At 38.2% G+C, this 21,292-nt stretch overlaps 1 protein-coding gene across 1 annotated transcript in view; it reads left to right on the top strand.

Moving 5' to 3' along the window:
- Window positions 1–21,292, top strand: part of GTF2A1L (general transcription factor IIA subunit 1 like) — a 62,911-nt gene that overhangs the window by 23,109 nt on the left and 18,510 nt on the right. Inside the window, exons 6-8 of the mRNA XM_067703029.1 lie at window positions 4,591–4,646; window positions 13,725–13,809; window positions 14,869–15,458. Coding sequence (XP_067559130.1) covers window positions 4,591–4,646; window positions 13,725–13,809; window positions 14,869–15,458 — 731 coding nt within the window. The remainder of the gene's footprint in view (window positions 1–4,590; window positions 4,647–13,724; window positions 13,810–14,868; window positions 15,459–21,292) is intronic.

Raw genomic sequence — 21,292 nt, 5'->3', positions numbered from 1 at the left:
CCATTGAGAATGAGGTTTGCTGTGGGTTTGTCATATATGGCCTTTATTATGTTTAGGTAAGTTCCCTCTATGCCTACTTTCTGGATGGTTTTTATCATAAATGGGTGTTGAATTTTGTTAGAAGCGTTTTCTGCATCTATTGAGATGATCATATGGTTTTCCTTCTTCAATTTGTTAATATCACATTGATTGATTTGCATATATTGAAGAATCCTTGCATCCCTGGGTAAATCCCACTTGATCATGGTGTATGATCCTTTTTATGTGTTGTTGGAGTCTGTTGGCTAGTCTTTTGTTGAGTATTTTTGCATGTATATTCATCAGTGATATTGGCCTGTAATTTTCTTTTTTTGTAGTATCTTTGTCTGGTTTTGGTATCAGAGTGATGGTGGCCTCATAGAATGAGTTTGGGAGTGTTCCTTCCTCTGCGATTTTTTGGAAGAGTTTGAGAAGGATGGGTGTTAGCTCTTCTCTAAATGTTTCATAGAATTCATCTGTGAAGCCATCTGGTCCTGGACTTTTGTTTGTTGGAAGATTTTTAATCACAGTTTCAATTTCATTACTTGTGATTGGTCTGTTCATACTTTCTATTTCTTCCTGGTTCAGTCTTGGATGGTTATACCTTTGTAAGAATTTGTCCATTTCTTCCAGGTTGTCCATTTGATTGGCATAGAGTTGCTTGTAGTAGTCTCTAAGGATGCTTTGTATTTCTGTGGTGTCTGTTGTAACTTCTCCTTGTTCATTTCTAATTTTAGTGATTTGAGACCTCTCCCTCTTTTTCTTGATGTGTCTGGCTAATGGTTTATCAATTTTGTTTATCTTCTCAAAGAACCAGCTTTTAGTTTTATTGATCTTTGCTATTGTTTTCTTTGTTTCTATTTCATTTATTTCTGCTCTGATCTTGATGATTTCTTTCCTTCTGCTAACTTTGGGTTTTGTTTGTTCTTCTTTCTCTAGTTCCTTTAGGTTTAACGTTAGATTGTTTATTTGAGATTTTTCTTGTTTCTTGAAGTAGCCTCGTATTGCTATAAACTTCCCTCTTAGAACTGCTTTTGCTGCATCCCATAGGTTTTGGATCGTCGTGTTTTCATTGTCATTTGTCTCTAGGTATTTTTTGATTTCCTCTTTGATTTTTTCAGTGATCTCTTGTTTATTTAGTAATGTATTGTTTAGCCTCCATGTGTTTGTGTTTTTATGTTTTTTCCCTGTAATTGATTTCTGATCTCATAGCGTTGTGGTCAATAAAGATGCTTGATATGAGTTCAATTTTCTTAACTTTACTGAGGCTTGGTTTGTGACCCAAGATGTGATCTGTCCTGGAGAATGTTCCATCCGCACTTGAGAGGAAAGTGTAATCTGCGCTTTTTGGATGGAATGTCCTATAAATATCAATTAAATCTATCAGGTCTATGTGTCATTTAAAGCTGTGTTTCCTTATTAATTTTCTGTTTGGATGATCTGTCCATTGTTGTAAGTGAGGTGTTAAAGTCCCCCACTATTGAGTTACTGTCGATTTCCTCTTTTATAGCTGTTAGCAGTGGCCTTATGTATTGAGATGCTCCTATGTTGGGTGCATATATGTTTATAATTGTTATATCTTCTCCTTGGATTGATCCCTTGATCATTATGTAGTGTCCTTCCTTGTCTCTTGTAACATTCTTTATTTTAAAGTCTATTTTATCTCATATAAGTATAGCTACTCCAGCTTTCTTTTGATTTTCATTTGCATGGAATATCCTTTTCCATCCCCTCACTTTCAGTCTGTTGTGTCCCTAGGTCTGAAGTGAGTCTCTTGTAGACAGCATATATATGGTTCTCTTTTTGTATCCATTCAGCAAGCCTATGTCTTTTGATTGGAGCATTTAATCCATTCATGTTTAAGGTAATTATTGACATGTATGTACCTATGACCATTTTCTTAATTGTTTTGTTTTTGTTTTTGTAGTTCCTTTTGTTCTCTTGTATTTCCCACTTAGAGAAGTTCCTTTAGCATTTGTTTTAGAGTTCGTTTGGTGGTGCTGAATTTTCTTAGCTTTTGCTTGTCTGTACAGCTTTTGATTTCTCCGTCAAATCTGAATGAGATCCTTGCCGGGTAGAGTAATCTTGGTTGTAGGTTTTCCCTTTCATCACTTTAAGTATATCATGCCACTCCCTTCTGGGTTGTAGAGTTTGTACTAAGAAATCAGCTGTTAACCTTATGGGGATTCCCTTGTATGTTATTTGTTGTTTTTCCCTTGCTGCTTTCAATAATTTTTCTTTGTCTTTAATTTTTGTCAATTTGATTACTATGTGTCTCAGCATGTTTCTCCTTGGGTTTATCCTGTATGGGACTTGCTGCGCTTCCTGGACTTGGGTGGCTATTTCCTTTCCCATGTTAGGGAAGTTTTTGACTGTAATCTCTTCAGATATATTCTTGGGTCCTTTCTCTCTCTCTTCTCCTTCTGGGACCCCTATAATGCGAATGTTGTTGCGTTTAATGTTGTCTCTTAGGCTGTCTTCATTTCTTTTCATTCTTTTTTCTTTATTCTGTTCCGAGGCAGTGAATTCCACCATTCTGTCTTCCAGGTCACGTATCCGTTCTTCTGCCTCAGATATTCTGCTGTTGATTCCTTCTAGTGTAGCTTTCATTTCAGTTATTGTATTGTTCATCTCTGTGTGTTTGTTCTTTAATTCTTCTAGGTCTTTGTTAAACATTTCTTGCATCTTCTCAATCTTTGCCTCCATTCTTTTTCCGAGGTCCTGGATCATCTTCACTATCGTTATTCTGAATTCTTTTTCTGGATGGTTGCCTGTCTCCACTTCATTTAGTTGTTTTTCTGGGGTTTTATCTTGTTCCTTCATCTGGTACCTATCCCTCTCCCTTTTTATCTTGTCTGTCTTTTTTTTTTTTTTTTTTTTTTGTGGTACGCGGGCCTCTCACAGTTGTGGCTCCTCCCGTTGTGGAGCACAGGCTCCAGACGCGCAGGCGCAGTGGCCATGGCTCATGGGCCCAGCCGCTCCATGGCATGTGGGATCTTCCCAGACCGGGATACGAAGCTGTTTCCCCTGCATCGGCAGGCAGACTCTCAACCACTGCGCCACCAGGGAAGCCCTGTCTGTCTTTCTTTGAATGTGGTTTTTGTTCCACAGGCTGCAGGGTTGTAGTTCTTTTTGCTTCTGCTGTCTGCCCTCTGATGGATGAGGCTATCTAAGAGGCTTGTGTAAGTTTCCTGATGGGAGGGACTAGTTGTGGGGTAGAGCTGACTGTTGCTCTGGTGGGCAAAGCTCAGTAAAAGTTTAATCTGCTTGACTGTTGATGAGTGGGGCTGGGTTCCCTCCCTGTTGGTTGTTTGGCTTGAGGCAACCCAACAGTGGAGCCTACCTGGGCTCTTTGGTGGGGCTAATGACAGACTCTTGGAGGGCCCTCACCAAGGAGTACTTCCCAGAACATCTGCTACCAGTGTCCTTGTCCCCACGGTGAGCCACAGCCACCCCCCTCCTCTGCAGGAGACCCTCCAACATTAGCAGGTAGGTCTGGTTCAATCTTCCCTGGGGTCACTGCTCCTTCCTCTGGGTCCTGATGCGCTCCCTACTTTGTGTGTGCCCTACAAGAGTGGGGTCTCTGTTTCCCCCAGTCCTGTCGAAGTCCTGCAGTCAATTCCCACTAAGCTTCAAAGTCTGATTCTCTAGGAATTCCGCCTCTCATTGCCAGACCCCCAGGTTGGGAAGCCTGACGTGGGGCTCAGAACCTTCACTCCAGTGGGTGGACTTCTGTGCTATAAGTGTTCTGCAGTCTGTGAGTCACCCACCCAGCAGTTATGGGATTTGATTTTATTGTGATTGCGCCCCTCCTACCGTCTCATGGTGGCTTCTTCTTTGTCTGTGGATATGGGGTGTCTTTTTTGGTGAGTTCCAATCTCTTCTTGTCGATGATTGTCCAGCAGCTAGTTGTGATTCTGGTGTTCTCGCAAGAGGGAGTGAGGGCACATCCTTCTACTCCACCATCTTGGTTTCTCTCAGGTCAATCTTTTAGATGTATGATAAATGAAGGGATAGTTAGCATAGAAAATTGGTGATAATAAAGGAAAGATATATGAAATTATAGGTTTATTGCAGGTTGAATTGGTGAATTGAAATTTTTTTTGAACCTATACGATTTGGAATGGTTTATGTTGGGTTACATTTTTTTGCTCAAAGAACAGTTGGTTGGAAACATGCCACTTTAACAAATACTACTTTTTCTCCCATCTAAAAAGTTGTAATGGAGGTTTAGTGGTACATTGGCTTCCTAAAGACAACCTTTTAGGTATTTTGTTATGGATTTCTATAATACAGTATACTTGATTACAATGAGATTTCATTTTGGAAATCTATACTATAATCTATAACCTCTACTTAAAGACTTACAACTAACCTATACTTTACCTAAAATTGTTGGGAAAAGATGTAATTAAATACTTTTACCTCATATGGAATCAGAAAGTTTAGAATTCGTCATGCTTGAATATGTTAGTGATGGAAAACATTTTTAAAAAATAAGGTATGCTTAGCAATTTTATTCAGTTGGTAAATTCTAACGAATGTGTAATTTTTGTTTTGTTTCCTATACAGCATCGTTACTTATTCCTGCTGGTAAAACTCTTCCCACTTTTACCACAGCAGAACTGGTATGTATCTTATTTAAGAGAGATATATATATATATATTTTTTTTAAATTTTTCTTTTCAGCTTTAAAACAGTTTGTCATTCTACAATGCAAAGCCTGAATAAGGACAAAATATAATCAGACAGTATATAGTATTAAATAGCATTTTCAGTATGGTATGGCATTAATTGTGTTATGTCATTTCTGTCCCTACCAACTTTGTGGTATTACGTGCATTTAAAAATCTATTCTTTTCTTTTTTTTGAATTTTATTTTATTTATTTTTTTATACAGCACGTTCTTATTAGCCATCCATTTTATGCACATCAGTGTATACATGTCAATCCCAATCTCCCAATTCATCACACCCCCTACACCCCCCACCGCTTTCCCCCTTGGTGTCCATACATTTGTTCTCTACATCTGTGTGTCAATTTCTGCCCTGAAGACCAGTTCATCTGTACCATTTTTCTAGGTTACACATATATGCGTTAATATACGACATTTTTTTTTCTCTTTGTGACTTACTTCACTCTGTCTCAGAGTCTCTAGATTCATCCACGTCTCTATAAATGACCCAATTTCGTTCCTTTTTATGGCTGAGTAATATTCCAGTGTATATATGTACCACATCTTCTTTATCCACTCGTCTGTCGATGGGCATTTAGGTTGCTTCCATGACCTGGCTATTGTAAATAGTGCTGCAGTGAACATTGGGGTGCATGTGTCTTTTTGAATTATGGTTTTCTCTGGGTATATGCCCAGTAGTGGGATTGCTGGGTCATATGGCAACTGTAATTTTAGTTTTTTAAGGAACCTCCACACTGTTCTGCATAGTGGCTGTATCAATTTACATTCCCACCAACAGTGCAAGTGGGTTCCCTTTTCTCCACACCCTCTCCAGCATTTGTTGTTGGTAGGTTTTCTTTCTTTTTTTTTTTGCGGTATGTGGGCCTCTCACTGCTGTGGCCTCTCCCATTGCGGAGCACAGGCTCCAGACGTGCAGACTCAGTGGCCATGGCTCATGGACCCAGCCGCTCCACGGCACGCGGGATTCTCCCGGACCGGGTCATGAACCCGCGTCCCCTGCATTGGCAGGCGGACTCTCAACCACTGCGCCACCAGGGAAGCCCGTTTGTAGGTTTTCTGATGTTGCCAGTTCTAACTGGTGTGAGGTGTAGTTTTGGTTTGCATTTCTCTAATAATTAATGACGTTAAGCAGCTTTTCATGTGCTTCGTGGGCATCTGTATGTCTTCTTTGGAGAAATGTCTATTTAGGTCTTCTGCCCATTTTTTGATTGGGTTGTTTGTTTTTTAATATTGAGCTGCAAGAGCCGTTTATATATTTTGGAGATTAATCCTTTGTCCATTGATTCATTTGCAAATATTTTTTCCCATTCTGAGGGTTGTCTTTTTGTCTTGTTTGTAGTTTGCTTTGCAAAAGGTTTGAAGTTTCACTAGGTCCCATTTGTTTGTTTTTATTTCGATTACTCTAGGAGGTGGATCATAAAGGATCTTGCTTTAATTTTTGTCAAAGAGTCTTCTTCCTATGTTCTACTCTAAGAGTTTTATAGTGTCTGGTCTTACATTTTAGGTCTCGAATCCATTTTGAGTTTATTTTTGTGTATGGTGTTAGGGAGTATTCTAATTTCATTCTCTTACATGTAGCTGTCCAGTTTTCCCAGCACCACTTATTGAAGAGACTGTCTTTTCTCCATTGTATATCCTTGCCTCCTTTTTCATAGATTAGTTGACCATAGGTGCGTGGGTTTATCTCTGGGCTTTCTGTCCTGTTGCATCGATCTATATTTCTGTTTTTCTGCCAGTACCATATTGTCTTCATTACTGTAGCTTTGTAGTATAGTCTGAAGTCAGGGAGTCTGATTCCTCCAGCTCCGTTTTTTTCCCTCAAGACTGCTTTTGCTATTCGGGGTCTTTCATGTCTCCATACAAATTTTAAGATTTTTTATTCTAGTTCTGTAAAAAATGCTGTTGGTAATTTGATAAGGATTTCATTGATCTGTAGATTGCTTTGGGTAGTATAGTCATTTTCGCAATGTTGATTCTTCCAATCCAAGAACATGGTATATCTCTCTATCTATTTCATCTTAAATTTCTTTCATAACTGTCTTAAAGTATTCTGCATACAGGTCTTTTGTCTCCTTAGGTAGGTTTATTCCTAGGTATTTGATTCTTTTTGTTGCAGTGGTAAATTGGAGTGTTTCCTTATTTCTCTTTCAGATTTTTCTTCATTAGTGTATAGGAATGCAAGAGATTTCTGTGCATTAATTTTGTATCCTGCTACTTTACCGAATTCATTGATTAACTCTAGTAGTTTTCTGGTAGCGTCCTTAGGATTCTTTATGTTTACTATCATGTCATCTGCAAACAGTGACAGCTTTACTTCTTCTTTTCCGATTTGGATTCCTTTTATTTCTTTTTCTTCCCTGATTGCTGTGGCTAAAACTTCCAAAACTATACTGAATAATAATGGTGAGAGTGGACAACTTTGTCTTGTTCCTGATCTTAAAGGAAATGCTTTCACTTTTTCACTATTGAGAACAATGTTGGCTGTGGATTTGTCATATATGGCCTTTATTATGTTCAGGTAAGTTCCCTCTCTGCCTACTTTCTGGATGGTTTTTATCATAAATGGGTGTTGAATTTTGTCAGAAGCTTTTTCTGCATCTATTGAGATGATCATATGGTTTTTATTCTTCATTAATATGGTGTATTGCATTGATTGATTTGTGTATATTGAAGAATCCTTGCATCCCTGGTATAAATCCCACTTGATCATCATGTATGATCCTTTTAATATGTTGTTGTATTCTGTGCTAGTATTTTGTTGAGGATTTTTGCATCTATATTCATCAGTGATATTGGTCTGTCATTTTCTTTTTTTTGTAGTATCTTTGTCTGGTTTTGGTATCAGGGTGATGGCGGCCTCATAGAATGAGTTTGGAGTGTTCCTTCCTCTGCATTTTTTTGGGAGAGTTTGAGAAGAATGGATGTTAGCTCTTCTCTGAATGTTTGATAGAATTCATTTGTGAAGCCATCTGGTTCTGGACTTTTGTTTGTTGGAAGATTTTTAATCACAGTTTCAATTTCAGTGCTTGTGATTGGTCTGTTCATATTTTCTATTTCTTCCTGGTTCAGTCTTGGAAGGTTATACCTTTCTAAGAATTTGTCCATTTTTTCCAGGTTGTTCATTTTATTGGCATAGAGTTGCTTGTAGTCTCTTAGGATGCTTTGTATTTCTGTGGTGTCTGTTGTATCTTCTCCTTGTTCATTTCTAATTTTAGTGATATGAGTCCTCTCCCTCTTTTTCCATTTTTTTTTGCGGTACGCGGGCCTCTCACTGTTGTGGCCTCTCCCATGGCGGAGCACAGGCTCCGGATGTGCAGGCTCAGTGGCCATGGCTCACAGGCCCAACCGCTCCGTGGCATGTGGGATCTTCCCAGACCGAGGCACAAACCCGCGTCCCCTGCATTGGCAGGCGGACTCTCAACCGCTGCGCCACCAGGGAAGCCCTCCCTCTTTTTCCTGATGAGTCTGGCCAGTGGTTTATCAATTTTGTTTATCTTCTCAAAGAACCAGCTTTTAGTTTTATTGATCTTTGCTATTGTTTTCTTTGTTTCTATTTCATTTATTTCTGCTCTGATCTTGATGATTTCTTTCCTTCTGCTAACTTTGGGTTTTGTTTGTTCTTCTTTCTCTAGTTCCTTTAGTTGTAAGGTTAGATTGTTTTTTTGAGATTTTTCTTTTTCTTGAGGTAGGCTTGTATAGCATAAACTTCCCTCTTAGAACTGCTTTTTCTGCATCCCGTAGGTTTTGGATTGTCTGTTTTCATTATCATTTGTCTCTAGTTATTTTTTGATTTCCTCTTTGATTTCTTCAGTGATCTCTTGTTTATTTAGTAATGTATTGTTTAGCCTCCATGTGTTTGTGTTTTTATGTTTTTTTTCCCCTGTAATTGATTTCTAATCTCATAGCGTTGTGGTCAGAAAAGATGCTTGATATGATTTGAGTTTTCTTAAATTTACTGAGGCTTGATTTGTGACCCAAGATGTGATCTGTCCTGGAGAATGTTCCATCTGCACTTGAAAGGAAAGTGTAATCTGTCATTTTTGGATGGAATGTCCTATAAATATCAATTAAATCTATCAGGTCTACTGTGTCATTTAAAGCTTGTGTTTCCATATTAATTTTCTGTTTGGATGATCTGTCCATTGTTGTAAGTGAGATGTTAAAGTCCCCCACTATTATTGTGTTACTGTCGATTTCCACTTTTAGAGCTGTTAGCAGTGGCCTTATGTATTGAGGTGCTCCTATGTTGGGTGCATATTGTAAGGCCAACTGGCCCAAGGCAGGGGAATACAATCAGATTCACAGGTTGCATCAGAATGAAATTCTCCGGACCACCCAGTTCCAGAAACTTCCCTGGAGACATTCTGGACCACCCAGTTCCAGAAACTGCCCTGGAGACATTCCGGACCACCCAGTTCCAGGAACTGACCTGGGGACTTTGAACCCAGTCCAGCCTTCCCGCCTTTCGAGGGGCGGGACTAACGGTCCCCCAGGATACCCGAAAAGACCACCAAATAAGGAATACCCTGCACCCTCCCAGATTCACCACACCCCTTTCCCTTCTTCCCCTATAAAACCTTGCCCAACCCTCGCCCAGGTGTGACTTCTCTGGCCCCTTTCTCTCGGACCAGTGAACCTCGCCCGGGAGCGCTCCCTAATAAAGCTCACTTGAAGCTTTCCTATGTTTCGCGGTGCTGTTTGTTAAGATCCGACCTTACACATATATGTTTATAATTGTTATATCTTCTCCTTGGATTGATCCCTTGATCATTATGTAGTGTCCTTCCTTGTCTCTTACAACATTCTTTATTTTAAAGTCTATTTTATCTGCTGTGAGTGTAGCTACTCCAGCTTTCTTTTTATTTCCATTTGCGTGGAATATTTTTCCATCCCCTCACTTTCAGTCTGTATGTGTCCCTAAGGTCTGAAGTGGGTCTCTTGTAGACAGCGTATATATGTGTCTCATTTTTGTATCCATTCAGCAAGGCTGTGTCTTTTGGGTGGAGCATTTAATCCATTCATGTTTAATTACCGATATGTATGTTCCTATTACTATTTTCTTAATTGTTTTGGGTTTGGTTTTTAGGTCTTTTTCTTCTCTTGTGTTTCCCACTTAGAGAATTTCCTTTAGCATTTGTTTTAGAGCTCGTTTGGTGGTGCTGAATTCTCTTAGCTTTTGCTTGTCTGTAAAGCTTTTGATTTCTCCGTCAAATCTGAATGAGATCCTTGCCAGGTAGAGTAATCTTGGTTGTAAGTATTCCCTTTCATCACTTTAAGTATATCATGCCACTCCCTTCTGGGTTGCAGAGTTTGTACTGAGAAATCAGCTGTTAACCTTGTGGGAGTTCCCTTGTATGTTGTTTGTTGTTTTTCCCTTGCTGCTTTCAGTAATTTTTCTTTGTCTTTAATTTTTGCCAATTTGATTACTGTGTGTCTCGGTGTGTTTCTCCTTGGGTTTTTGCTGTATGGGACTCTCTGCACTTCCTGGACTTGGGTGGCTATTTCCTTTCCCATGTTAGGGAAGTTTTCGACTGTAGTCTCTTCAGATATTTTCTCGGGTCCTTTCTCTCTCTCTGTTCTCCTTCTTGGACCCCTGTTATGCGAATGTTGTTGCGTTTAATGTTGTCTCTTAGGCTGTCTTCATTTCTTTTCATTCTTTTTTCTTTATTCTGTTCCGAGGCAGTGAATTCCACCATTCTGTCTTCCAGGTCACTTACCCGTTCTTCTGCCTCAGTTTTTCTGCTATTGATTCCTTTTAGTGTATTTTTCATTTCAGTTATTGTGTTGTTCATCTCTGTTTGTTTATTCTTTAATTCTTCTAGATCTTTGTTAAACATTTCTTGCATCTTTTCGATCTTTGCCTCCATTCTTTTTCTGAGGTTCTGGATCATCTTCACTATCATTATTCTGAATTCTTTTTCTGGATGGTTGCCTGTCTCCACTTTATTTAGTTGTTTTTCTGGGGTTTTATCTTGTTCCTTCATCTGGTACATAGCCCTCTGCCTTTTCATCTTGTCTACCTTACTGTGAATATGGTTATTGTTCCATAGGCTGCAGGATTGTAGTTCTTCTTGCTTCTGCTGTCTGCCCTCTGGTGCATGAGGCTATCTAAGAGGCTTGTGCAAGCTTCCTGATGGGAGGGACTGGTGGTGGGTAGAGCTGGGTGTTGCTGTGGTGTGCAGAGCTCAGTAAAAGTTTAATCCACTTGTCTGCTGATGGGTGGGGCTGTGTTCCCTCCCTCTTGGTTGTTTGGCCTGAGGCAACCCAACTTTGGAGACTTCCCAGGCTCTTTGGTGGGGCTAATGGCGGACTCTGGGAGGGCTCACGCCAAGGAGTACTTCCCAGAACGTCTGCTACCAGTGTCCTTGTCCCCATGGTGAGCCACAGCCACCACCTGTCTCTGCAGGAGACCCTCCAACACTAACAGGTAGGTCTGGTTCTGTCTCGTATGCGGTCACTGCTCCTTCCCCTGGGTCCCAACATGCACACTACTTTGTGTTTGCCCTCCAAGTGTGGAGTCTCTGTTTCCCCCAGTCCTGTCAAAGTCCTGCAATCAATTCCCGCTAGCCTTCCAAGTGTGATTCTCTAGGAATTCCTCCTCCTGTTGCCGGACCCCCAGATTGGGAAGCCTGATGTGGGGCTCAGAACCTTCACTCCAGGGGGTGGACTTCTGTGGTCTAAGTGTTCTCCAGTTTGTGAGTCACCCAGCCAGCAGTTATGGGATTTGATTTTACTGTGATTGTGCTCCTCCTGCCGTCTCATTGTGGCTTCTCCTGTGTCTTTGGGTGTGGGATATCTTTTTTGGTGAGTTCCAGTGTCTTCCTGTCGATGATTGTTCAGCAGTTAGTTGTGTTTCTGGTGTTGTTGCAAGGGGGACTGAGAGCGCGTCCTTCTATTCTGCCATCTTGAACCAATATCTAAGATATATTTTAACAGAGATGCCTCAGTTTTAGTGAATGGTGGCAGAAGGCTGGGCAGAGATGTAATTTGTAATCCTGTTGAATGAGAAAAGATGTGGTAAGGGATGAGGAGATAGAAATAGCTCCTATAACATAGGTGTTGCAAAAATTCAGGAGTTCCAGAATTAATATTTTCTTACCAACTTTTCCTGTCTTCCAGAGCAGTTGTTAGCATCTGCCAAGACTGTGCCTACAAGGTTACGAAATTTCTTAACTTACATTGTATGGAGTTTTAATACACTGTATAATATTACATACTTGGTGGATCCTAAATAGATGATTTTGATACGAATGTTTTTCTGATTTTTTTTCCCCTAGGGTTGAGGCACATCATAATTCTTCCTTTTATTTAAGTGGAATATTTTGGTTATTTTTTTACCATTGTATAATAGAGGTTAGATTTCCTCCCCCCCGGGATTTGGGGGCAGAAGATAAAATTAAAACTTATATATAGAAAATTGAGTACTTTTCAGGTGGGGCAAAATAGAACTTTTTCTCTGTTACCTTTCTTTGAAGGTAAAACGTGATATATAAAGTTTTTCATTTTCTTTCAGCCCATGAGCTTCCTTTCTAGGGTACAGGATTTTAGTAGGCCATTTATTTCTATTTCTTCGTTAAGAACAAACAAAAAGTATAGCCCTTACTAGGATTTTTGGGAAGAATGGTGCTGGTTTTGATATGAAACCAGTGAAGAAATATCTCTGCCTTTGAAATTCTTGGCAATACCTTTTCTCCTCATTAAAGAAATAATATGCTTCTAAAGAGTAAAACCAAACAAATTTATAAAGTAAAAAGTGATAGAGCCCTGTAGTATTATAACCCAAAGATAACTGTTTTAACTGTATGATGTATATCCATTTAGACTTCTTTCATTAAAGAAAGTTAACCTTAATTTTCAGGGTAAAAGCAGGATCATTCTCTGTACTGTTTCCGTAATTTTTTTTTAAACTTAGTAATATAGATGGACTGTTTTCAATGCCAGTTAAATATTGATTAGCCTTAGTGGATGTATCAAGTTTAATTAACCAGTCTTTTGTTTATGGACATTTAAATTCTTGCTAGTGTTTTTCTAATATAGCATTCCAGTGATTACACTTGTAGATATGTCTTGGTGTATTTGTGTGATAATCAGGTAATCAAGATAAATTCCTAGAAGTAGAATTTCTGGGTCAAAGATTATGCATGTTTTCAGTTTTGGTATATGTTACAAAATTGGCCTCTGAAAGGATTGTACCATATACACTCATAAGCAGTGGTCTGAGAGAACTGATTTTTATCACATCCTTACCAACATTGGCTATTATTAATCAATCTTTTAAATTTTTGCAGGTCTAGTAGGCAAAAACTTTTTTTGTCTTTTCATTTAGTATTAAAAATGTAAAACCCTACGGTTTAATTATTCCAAAATAAAAATTATACACTGTTGTGTTATCTGTTTTAAAATAACATTAGTGATCAACTTACAGACTAGAGGACTCCTATAAACAGCTGTGGTTCTTATATTTGATATCTGGGTATCAGTGGCCCACACAAAGCTGTGTTGTGGGCAAGTTTTCTGAGTCAGTGTTCATGTTATTTATGAAGCCTTACTGACTTCATTGCTAATAGCCATAGAACAGAATTCCTTTTATTTTATTTTATGTATTTTTTATTTTTTTGCGGTACACGGGCCTCTCACCGCCGCGGCCTCTCCCGTTGTGGAGCACAGGCTCTGGACACGCAGGCTCAGCGGCCATGGCTCACGGCCCCAGCCGCTCCGCAGCATGTGGGATCCTCCCGGACCGGGGCACGAACCCGTGTCCCCTGCATCGGCAGGCAGACTCTCAACCACTGCGCCACCAGGGAAGCCCAGAATTCCTTTTATTTTTAATGAGATGATCTAAATCAAATATTAAAAAGTTGTTTTATTCAGAGAACTCAGCCCTAATGTTAAGTGCTACTATTGTCCTGTTGACCTTAGTCAGATTTTTTTTTATCCTCCGTAAGATCAGGAAAAAAAGGTTCAAGTAAAGCCTTTTTCTAACTTTCTAATATGAAATTTTCATATCTAGGGCACCTCAAACTCCAGTGCAAACTTTACTTTTCCTGGTTATCCTGTTCATGTACCAGCAGGTGTGACATTACAGACGGCATCTGGTAAGAGTATAGTTTAAAAATATTTTGTTTTTAGCTTTGGTACTAACTTCTGGGTCTTAACTTTCATGATTTTAAATAAACTGTATACCACAAGTTATTGAAGTTATAGGAACTTTTAATAAAACTTATTTAAAAATAATAAATGGTCGTTTTTATTGTTATGGAAGCAGTCTACCACGAAATACACTAAGCCTGTCTACTAAGGCAGGTACTAAGCTTGTCCTATATTTCACTTCCAGTTCTCATCCCAGCATTGTGTAAGATGCTTTATACAGGTTTTCTCTAATTCAAGTCAGTTACCTGAATTTTGACACACATGTGTCCCGGCTAGCTTTAATCAAGAAAATCTAAAGATTAGATTTATCAACCTTTGCCTCCTTTCTTATTGGAGATTGTATAAGAATATTTGAAAAATTTGGAGATTAACCTCTGCTTTTCAAAGAACTGTTTCTTCATTTGAAAGAGAATCATATCTATTTTTTGGGTTGTTACAGAGTTTAAGCAAGCACCTGACTCAATGCTCAAAAAATAAATTTCTTCTTTCTTCTGGTTAGTATTATTCTAAAGGAAAGAGGGGGGAAATTTGATACCTTGTGAAATTATTAAACCCTTTTTGGATATCCTTGTCTTATAGTTGTTATGTGGTATCTTACATCTTAACTATATGAAATACATTCTCCATGGTTAGGTTTCTTAAAATCCCAATTTGGGTTGTTAACACTGTAATTTATTAAACAATGGGAGAGGTTCATGGAATAAATATTGGTAGCCTGTATGTGTCTCAGAATGTGCCATATAAGCAATAGTGGGAAATGGCTAGAGTTAAAGCAAGATATATTTAATTTTAAAAAATAAGAGTAATATATATTTATTATAGAAAACACAAAAAATCTGAAAAATTAAAGGAAAACTCCTAGAGGTAACCACTATTAACATATTGACGTATTTCCTCCCAGCGTCCTGTGCATGAGATTTTTTTTTTAGGAAATTTAAAGGAAATTAGGATTCTGTTATACTTATAGTTTTGTTTTCTTCTTTTTTTTTTTTCTTCTTTTTAAGGTTACCTTTATAAAATTAATGTACCAATTATGGTGACACAGACTTCTGGAAGAGCAAGTATTCTTCAGCATCCGTTTCAGCAAGTATTTCAGCAGCTTGGGCAGCCTTCAATAATACAGACCAGTATGCCACAATTAAACCCGTGGTGTCTTCAAGTAACTACTGAAAAATCACAGAGAATGGAAACTGTGCTCCAACAACCTGTAGTTCTTCGTTCTGGGACAGTGGATAGGAAACGTTTAGAAAATGCTACTGGTGATACTCTTTTACATCCTGGAAATCAGCATAAAATCATGTCTGAAGCTTTACTGAGCCAGCCGGAAAACTCTCAGTATATCAGCCTTTCAGGTGTTGTATTTCCTCCACAGCTCTCTCAAATGGATTCTAATGTGGAGCCAGTGCTCGGTGTTTCAGCTAGCATGACTCAAAATCTGCATGGTGGGCCCCTGTCCACAGGCCCTCAGGGGGCTCAGCACCAGCACACGCCTGATGTTCAGCTTCGTGTTCTTAAAGATAGGATGTGTGGATGGGATTCTGTAAAGCAGCCGAGAAATACAGAGGAGCCCAGCAGCCTACCTGTCTCAAAGAAGGTAGTTCTATGTTCAATTTAATGGAATTAGGAGATAAACAGTAGCCAGTGATTAGATGTCCTGAGTGTTTTTTTTAAACTGTAAGGTTACTCAAAAGCATGTTTTGTTTTTCCCTTTAGAAGATTCTTTCTTTATTATTTTTAGTACAACTATCAGTTTTTAAAAGTATTCATGCTCAGCATTTCTAAACTTTTAGTTTCAATTAATGAATTAGAATATTTCTTCAAAGAAAATGCATTTGTTTTAAGGTAATCCATTTACCTCTCCCTTACATTGTGAGAATTGTTTTTTGTCTGCAGATAAAATTTAAGATTCAGAAATGCATTCTAGTAATTAAATGAGTGTTTTGAGGTAATTCATTGTCATACTTAATATACAAAAGAGGTTCAAAGTATTTTTTTTCTTGCTCTACCTAATTTTCCTAAACTCCCATATGAAAGTTTTCTCTACATGAGGAATTATCTTGCTAGTAAATACTTTGTTTCTCCGTTTGCTAAAATACTAGTTAACTTAATTTCTTTTGGAATTCAAACCACTAAAAAATAGCTCCTAATTAGTCTTCCATATTAAAAATAGGTTTACATTATTAATTTCCAAGGAATTCATAGTGATGGCAGAAAGATTCATGGAGAATTTCACATGGTAAAATTTAAAAATCTTGCATTTTCTTTTTACAGATGTAAAATTATGTCTTACAGCTAACTCCATTTATACAATTTAGTGACATATGACAAATAAAGGTTTGTGTCTCTAGCTAATGGTTTAGTGGTCCTTTAGAACCGCTGTACAAATCTGTAGCAGTGTAGTAGTTAAGTGTCACCTTAACATTTTTCTAGGTAGAAAGGGAAGGTACAGGGTACAGTGAAGGATAGTGAACAAAGAATATGTCTATCAGAAACCATTTGACTTGTTTTAGAATATTTCAGATGTTTGATGAAGCCTGTTCAAAATCTTTTAGCAAGTCTGTTTTTGGTTTAGTTTGGTATAATGTATTAAGGTTAAAATGTTTATTGAGTGTTCATTATATTTTTCACATAATATATAAAATTAAGAAATGGAGGATAAACTCATAATTACGAAACATTTGGTTTTGAGGGAAAATAACTGTAAAATAAGCGTTTGTTTTTATCACTTGGAACATAACTTTTAGAGGCATTTTTCTCCTGCACTCTGTATGAACTTTGAAGATTTCTGGTGTGATGATTCAAGGACTTATTCTACTTACTTATTAGATGTCACATTGTACTTTGTTCTGATATGGGGAAGTAGATTAGTTAAGGGAGATTAAGGATTGTTTAGGGGCTAGTGGTTAAGAGTTTAAGCTTTAAAGCCACAATAGGTTCAAATTCTAGATTTACCACTTACAAGCAAGCTAGGTAATGTTGCTTTCTGAAATTCAGTCATAAGTCTGTAAACTGGGCATAAAACCAAGCTCATAATGTTTAGAATTATTAGAGATGTATAGAGTTTTTGATAGCTCTGTCACCATAATAAGCTTTAGATTAGTGCTATTATGCTTTATGGGCATGTGATATATTAGATAACTTTTCATATAACTTGTTGCTTGGTTTTAAAATCTATGTTTAAAACACAAACATCCAAACAGTCAAAAGAATTTAATTTATAACATTTTAAAAAACTTACTGTAGGTTAACTTAAAATAGTAATCTGGTAAAGTTTATGCTGATTGAATTTTCAGAAAATTTTATAAATAGCTCTCTATAAGTAGCTTTTCAGAAATTCTTATTGCTTAAAGCAAGTTACAATTAGCCCTACTTATTTACTTTTCCTGTGTAGACTGCCAGAGATCTTAAGTTTTTATGTAGGTTTAGCATTATTACTGTTTCATAAAATATATTCCTGACAATTTTTGACGTGTTCCTATTTTAAAGGGCATATTACTATGTTAAGTTTTTCCTCAGTGTAGGAATTTTGTTTGCTAATCTTATAATGCTATAGAAAATTAGAAACTCAGGTCTTCATTGGAACTGCAAAAAGTAGGAGCAGAAGGAGAGAAACGGGTAGGGTGGTGTATCTTCTCCAGCTCCTTTTTATTCCTTGCTGGCTCTCCCCACCATCTTCATTGCCCTCTCTCCCAAATATTATCATTTCTGCTACCTTCTCTTTTAATTATTTACCTTTCTGACTGCTTCCTCTTATCTCCTTTGTGAGCTCCTGTTTATCTGACCTTGCTGTTTCCTAAGGTTCTAGCCTCAGCCCATTTCTCTTCTTACTTCATGTTTTCCCTGGGCAATCTCATGCATTATCGTGGTTTTTAACTATGACCTGCTTGTTGATGACTGCATTTTCAGCCCAGTTATTCCATTGAGCTTCATTCTCATGTCTGTTTCCTTTCTAGACAGCTCTCCCTGAATGTTATAATAAGTCATTGTTTCCTCATCAGAGATACTGCATAGTACCACTGCCCACCTGGTCTCCCAAGCTAAGGACTACAATGACTTTTTGGCCCCCTTTCCCCCTCATCCTCCTTATGTCATGTGCTTTTGAGAATTATTATTATTATTTTAATTATTATTAGTTTTTTTGTGGTACACGGGCCTCTCACTGTTGTGGCCTCTCCCATGGCGGAGCACAGGCTCCGGACGCGCAGGCTCAGCGGCCATGGCTCGCGGGCCCAGGTGCTCCGCGGCATGTGGGACCTTCCCGGACCAGGGCACGAACCCGTGTCCCCTGCATCGGCAGGCGGACTCTCAACCACTGCGCCACTAGGGAAGCCTGAGAATTATTTTTATTTATTTATTTTAGGCCACGCCACGTGGCATGTGGGATCCCAGTTCCCCAACCAGGGATCGAACCTGTGCCCCCTACACTGGGAGTGCAGAGTCTTAACCACTGGACTGCCAGGGAAGTCCTTTAAAAATTATTATAAAAATTGAAAAAAAAATTTGTAAAGTATATACAGTGGACCCTTGAGCAGTGCAAGGGTTAGGGACACTGAGCTCCACGCAGTCAAAAATCTGCGTCTGACTTTATAGTTAACCCTCTGTATCCGTGATTCCGCATCCACGGATTCAACCAGTCACAGACCTTGTAGTATGTATTTATTGAAAACAATCCACGTATAAATGGTCCTGCGCATTTCAAACCCATGTTGTTCAAGGGACCTCGGTATAACATAAAATTTACCATTTTAACCATTTTTAGGTGTACAGTTCAATGGCATTAAGCATGTTCACATTACTGTGCAACCATCACTACTATCCATCTCTAGAACTTTCTAATCATCCCAAACTGAAATTCTGTACCCATTAAACAATAACTCCCCATTATCCCCTCCATTCAGCTCCTGGTAACTTCTACTTTTTGTTTCTATAAATTTGACTACTACTAGGTACCTCGTGAGTGGTATCATACAATATTTGTACTTTTGTGACTGGCTTAGTTTGCTTAGCCCATTTTCAAGGGTCGTTCATGGAGCATATATGGGAATTTCATTCCTTTTAAAGGCTGAATCATATAACTTTTGACAACTTTTAAAACCAAATATTTCTGGAATCTTTTTCCTCTTCTCTATCCCTACTGCCATTGCCCTAATTGTCTCTCAATTGGGACAATATAGTTTCTAATTAATTTATTAGCCTGTAGTCTCTGCTGGTTCTTACTCCACTCCTTCCAATCCATCCATCCTAGAGGTTAAAGCCTTCAGGGATCAGAAATGTTTTGAATTCCTTCTCTATCCCTTAATAACTACATGAGTTGGGCAAGCTACTATTTCCTCGTTTGTAAAATAAAGATAATAGTAGCTACCGTAGAATTGTGGTGGTGGGAGGATTATGTGAGATAATCAGTGTGAAGTGCTCAGCAATATACTGCCTAGCATATGGTAAGAGCTCAGTGAGTATTAGCTATGACCTCTGCTCCTCATGGCTACCATAGATTTACTCAGCATGCAGCCTGCTTAACATGTCGCTGACTGCCTATCAGCTACAGGATAAAATTTAAGCTCCTTGAAAAAAAAATTAATAAACAGAAATCTCAATTAAATAGAGTTGGGAGACCTGAGGGGGGCACTTTCACGCCCTGTGACAATAGCAGAGCCCAACTAGAAGATTCCGCTTCTATCCTGACAACAACTTAACCAATGAAGAGCTGTGGACTCTGTTTACTGTAGCCCTCCCAACTTCCTTTTCTTCTCTATATAAGCGTTCTTCCTTCGAGGGGACTTGCATGTGGCTCGCCATGGTTGCACACCCCACATTTCTGCTGATCCTGAATAAACCTATCTTTGCCTGAGAAATATCTGGCAGTCTGTTTTTTTTTAGGTCAGTATTCTTAATGTGGCATACGAGGACCTCCATGTTCTTTTTTGGCCAGAGTTTCTCATTTGCTCTTTATTTCATGCCTACTACTTTATTGGTAACAACAAACTGTGAGCAATGGTCTGTGTTAACCGCAAGAAAGGATGGCGGCAGAAAAGCCAGGCACAAAGCAGAGGGGATAACAAAAGCAAAGAGAGGCAGGAAACAACAAAGTTAATTCCTACTTACCCATTTATTACTTCCTCCAGAAATCTTACTTAATACCTTTCTATCTGCCCTCTCCCCTTTCATTATTAGGTTGGATGTATCTCTTCTGTGTTATCATAGCACCTTATGTGTGTATCCGTCATAATGTAGTTAAGAGATGCATTAAAATGTCCTGTGTGCATTGAGAGGTACATTTTATTAATCTTTGTATACCCAACACCTTAAGAATACACACACACATACACATACACACATATATATTCATATATATATTCTCTTTAAAAGAAGAGGATCTATGACTAGTTTACTTGGCTCAATAGTTCTCAACTCTGGCTAAATATTAGAATTATTGGGGCATTAAAAAAATGTTCAAGTCTGCCCCAAGGGATATGGATCTAATTGGTCTGGAGTGCGGTCCACTTACTATTGTTGGAGTTTTCTGAGGTGATTGTAATACATAGTTAAGATTAAGAACGACTGATCTAGCTAAATATCAATTTATGAATGAAAAATGGATGGAGTGAGGGGATTAGAGAATATATAACTTTAAGAGCTTTTATTTTCCAATCCATTCTGATACTCTTCTAAAAGATAAAATATCATACCAATAGTTATTTGAATTCATGATTCAGTTAATTGAGCACATAATTTTTGAGTCACTGTATGCTACTTCTAAATGAATATCTCTAAATCAGATTTTTAAACCAGGTATGTGACATTTTTATTTCTTTAGAGGAAAAAAACCAATTTAACAAGATACATGACATTTTTATTTCTTTAGAGGAAAAAAGCCAATTTAACAAGATACTTTTTTTTTGTATTTGTCAGAATATGTTGAGGTATATTTCATCCCAAATAAGAGTAGAGTGGCATGGGATGCTACTTACGTGGTTAGGTAGTATATAATCATTATTGCCATTATGTTGTGGGAGATAGCTGGATTAAGTTTCTGTTAAGAATTAAAGATGTACCCTTCCATTATGATTATAGGCAACTGAATTTCACATAGTTTAGTTTGAAAATGTGAAGAGAAAATATGTTATAGCTTAGGCTTCTCCTGTTTTATCTTTATTCCCACATATGCGTATGAAGTTGTATCAGTCCTTACCAACCATTAGAAAAATATTGTCCTTTCATTAGGGGAAAGCTTAAGTTGAAAAGGTTGGAAGCTGTATTTGGCAAATAAAGCTTTATCTTGAAGCGTCCTATGCATTTGCTCATTGTACTGCCCAGCCACAGAAGCTGTATGCAATTGAAAAGACCTTGGGTGAAGCTGAGAATCTTGGAAATCATTGAGCTGGTTTGTTTAGAGCAGAGAAAGAAAACTAAAGCAGTGCTTCTGTCAGA

This window comes from Pseudorca crassidens, chromosome 14, assembly GCF_039906515.1.
Source record: "Pseudorca crassidens isolate mPseCra1 chromosome 14, mPseCra1.hap1, whole genome shotgun sequence".
In the NCBI taxonomy this organism is placed as follows: Eukaryota; Metazoa; Chordata; class Mammalia; order Artiodactyla; family Delphinidae; genus Pseudorca; species Pseudorca crassidens.
This window is presented reverse-complemented; position numbering and strand designations above follow the sequence as displayed.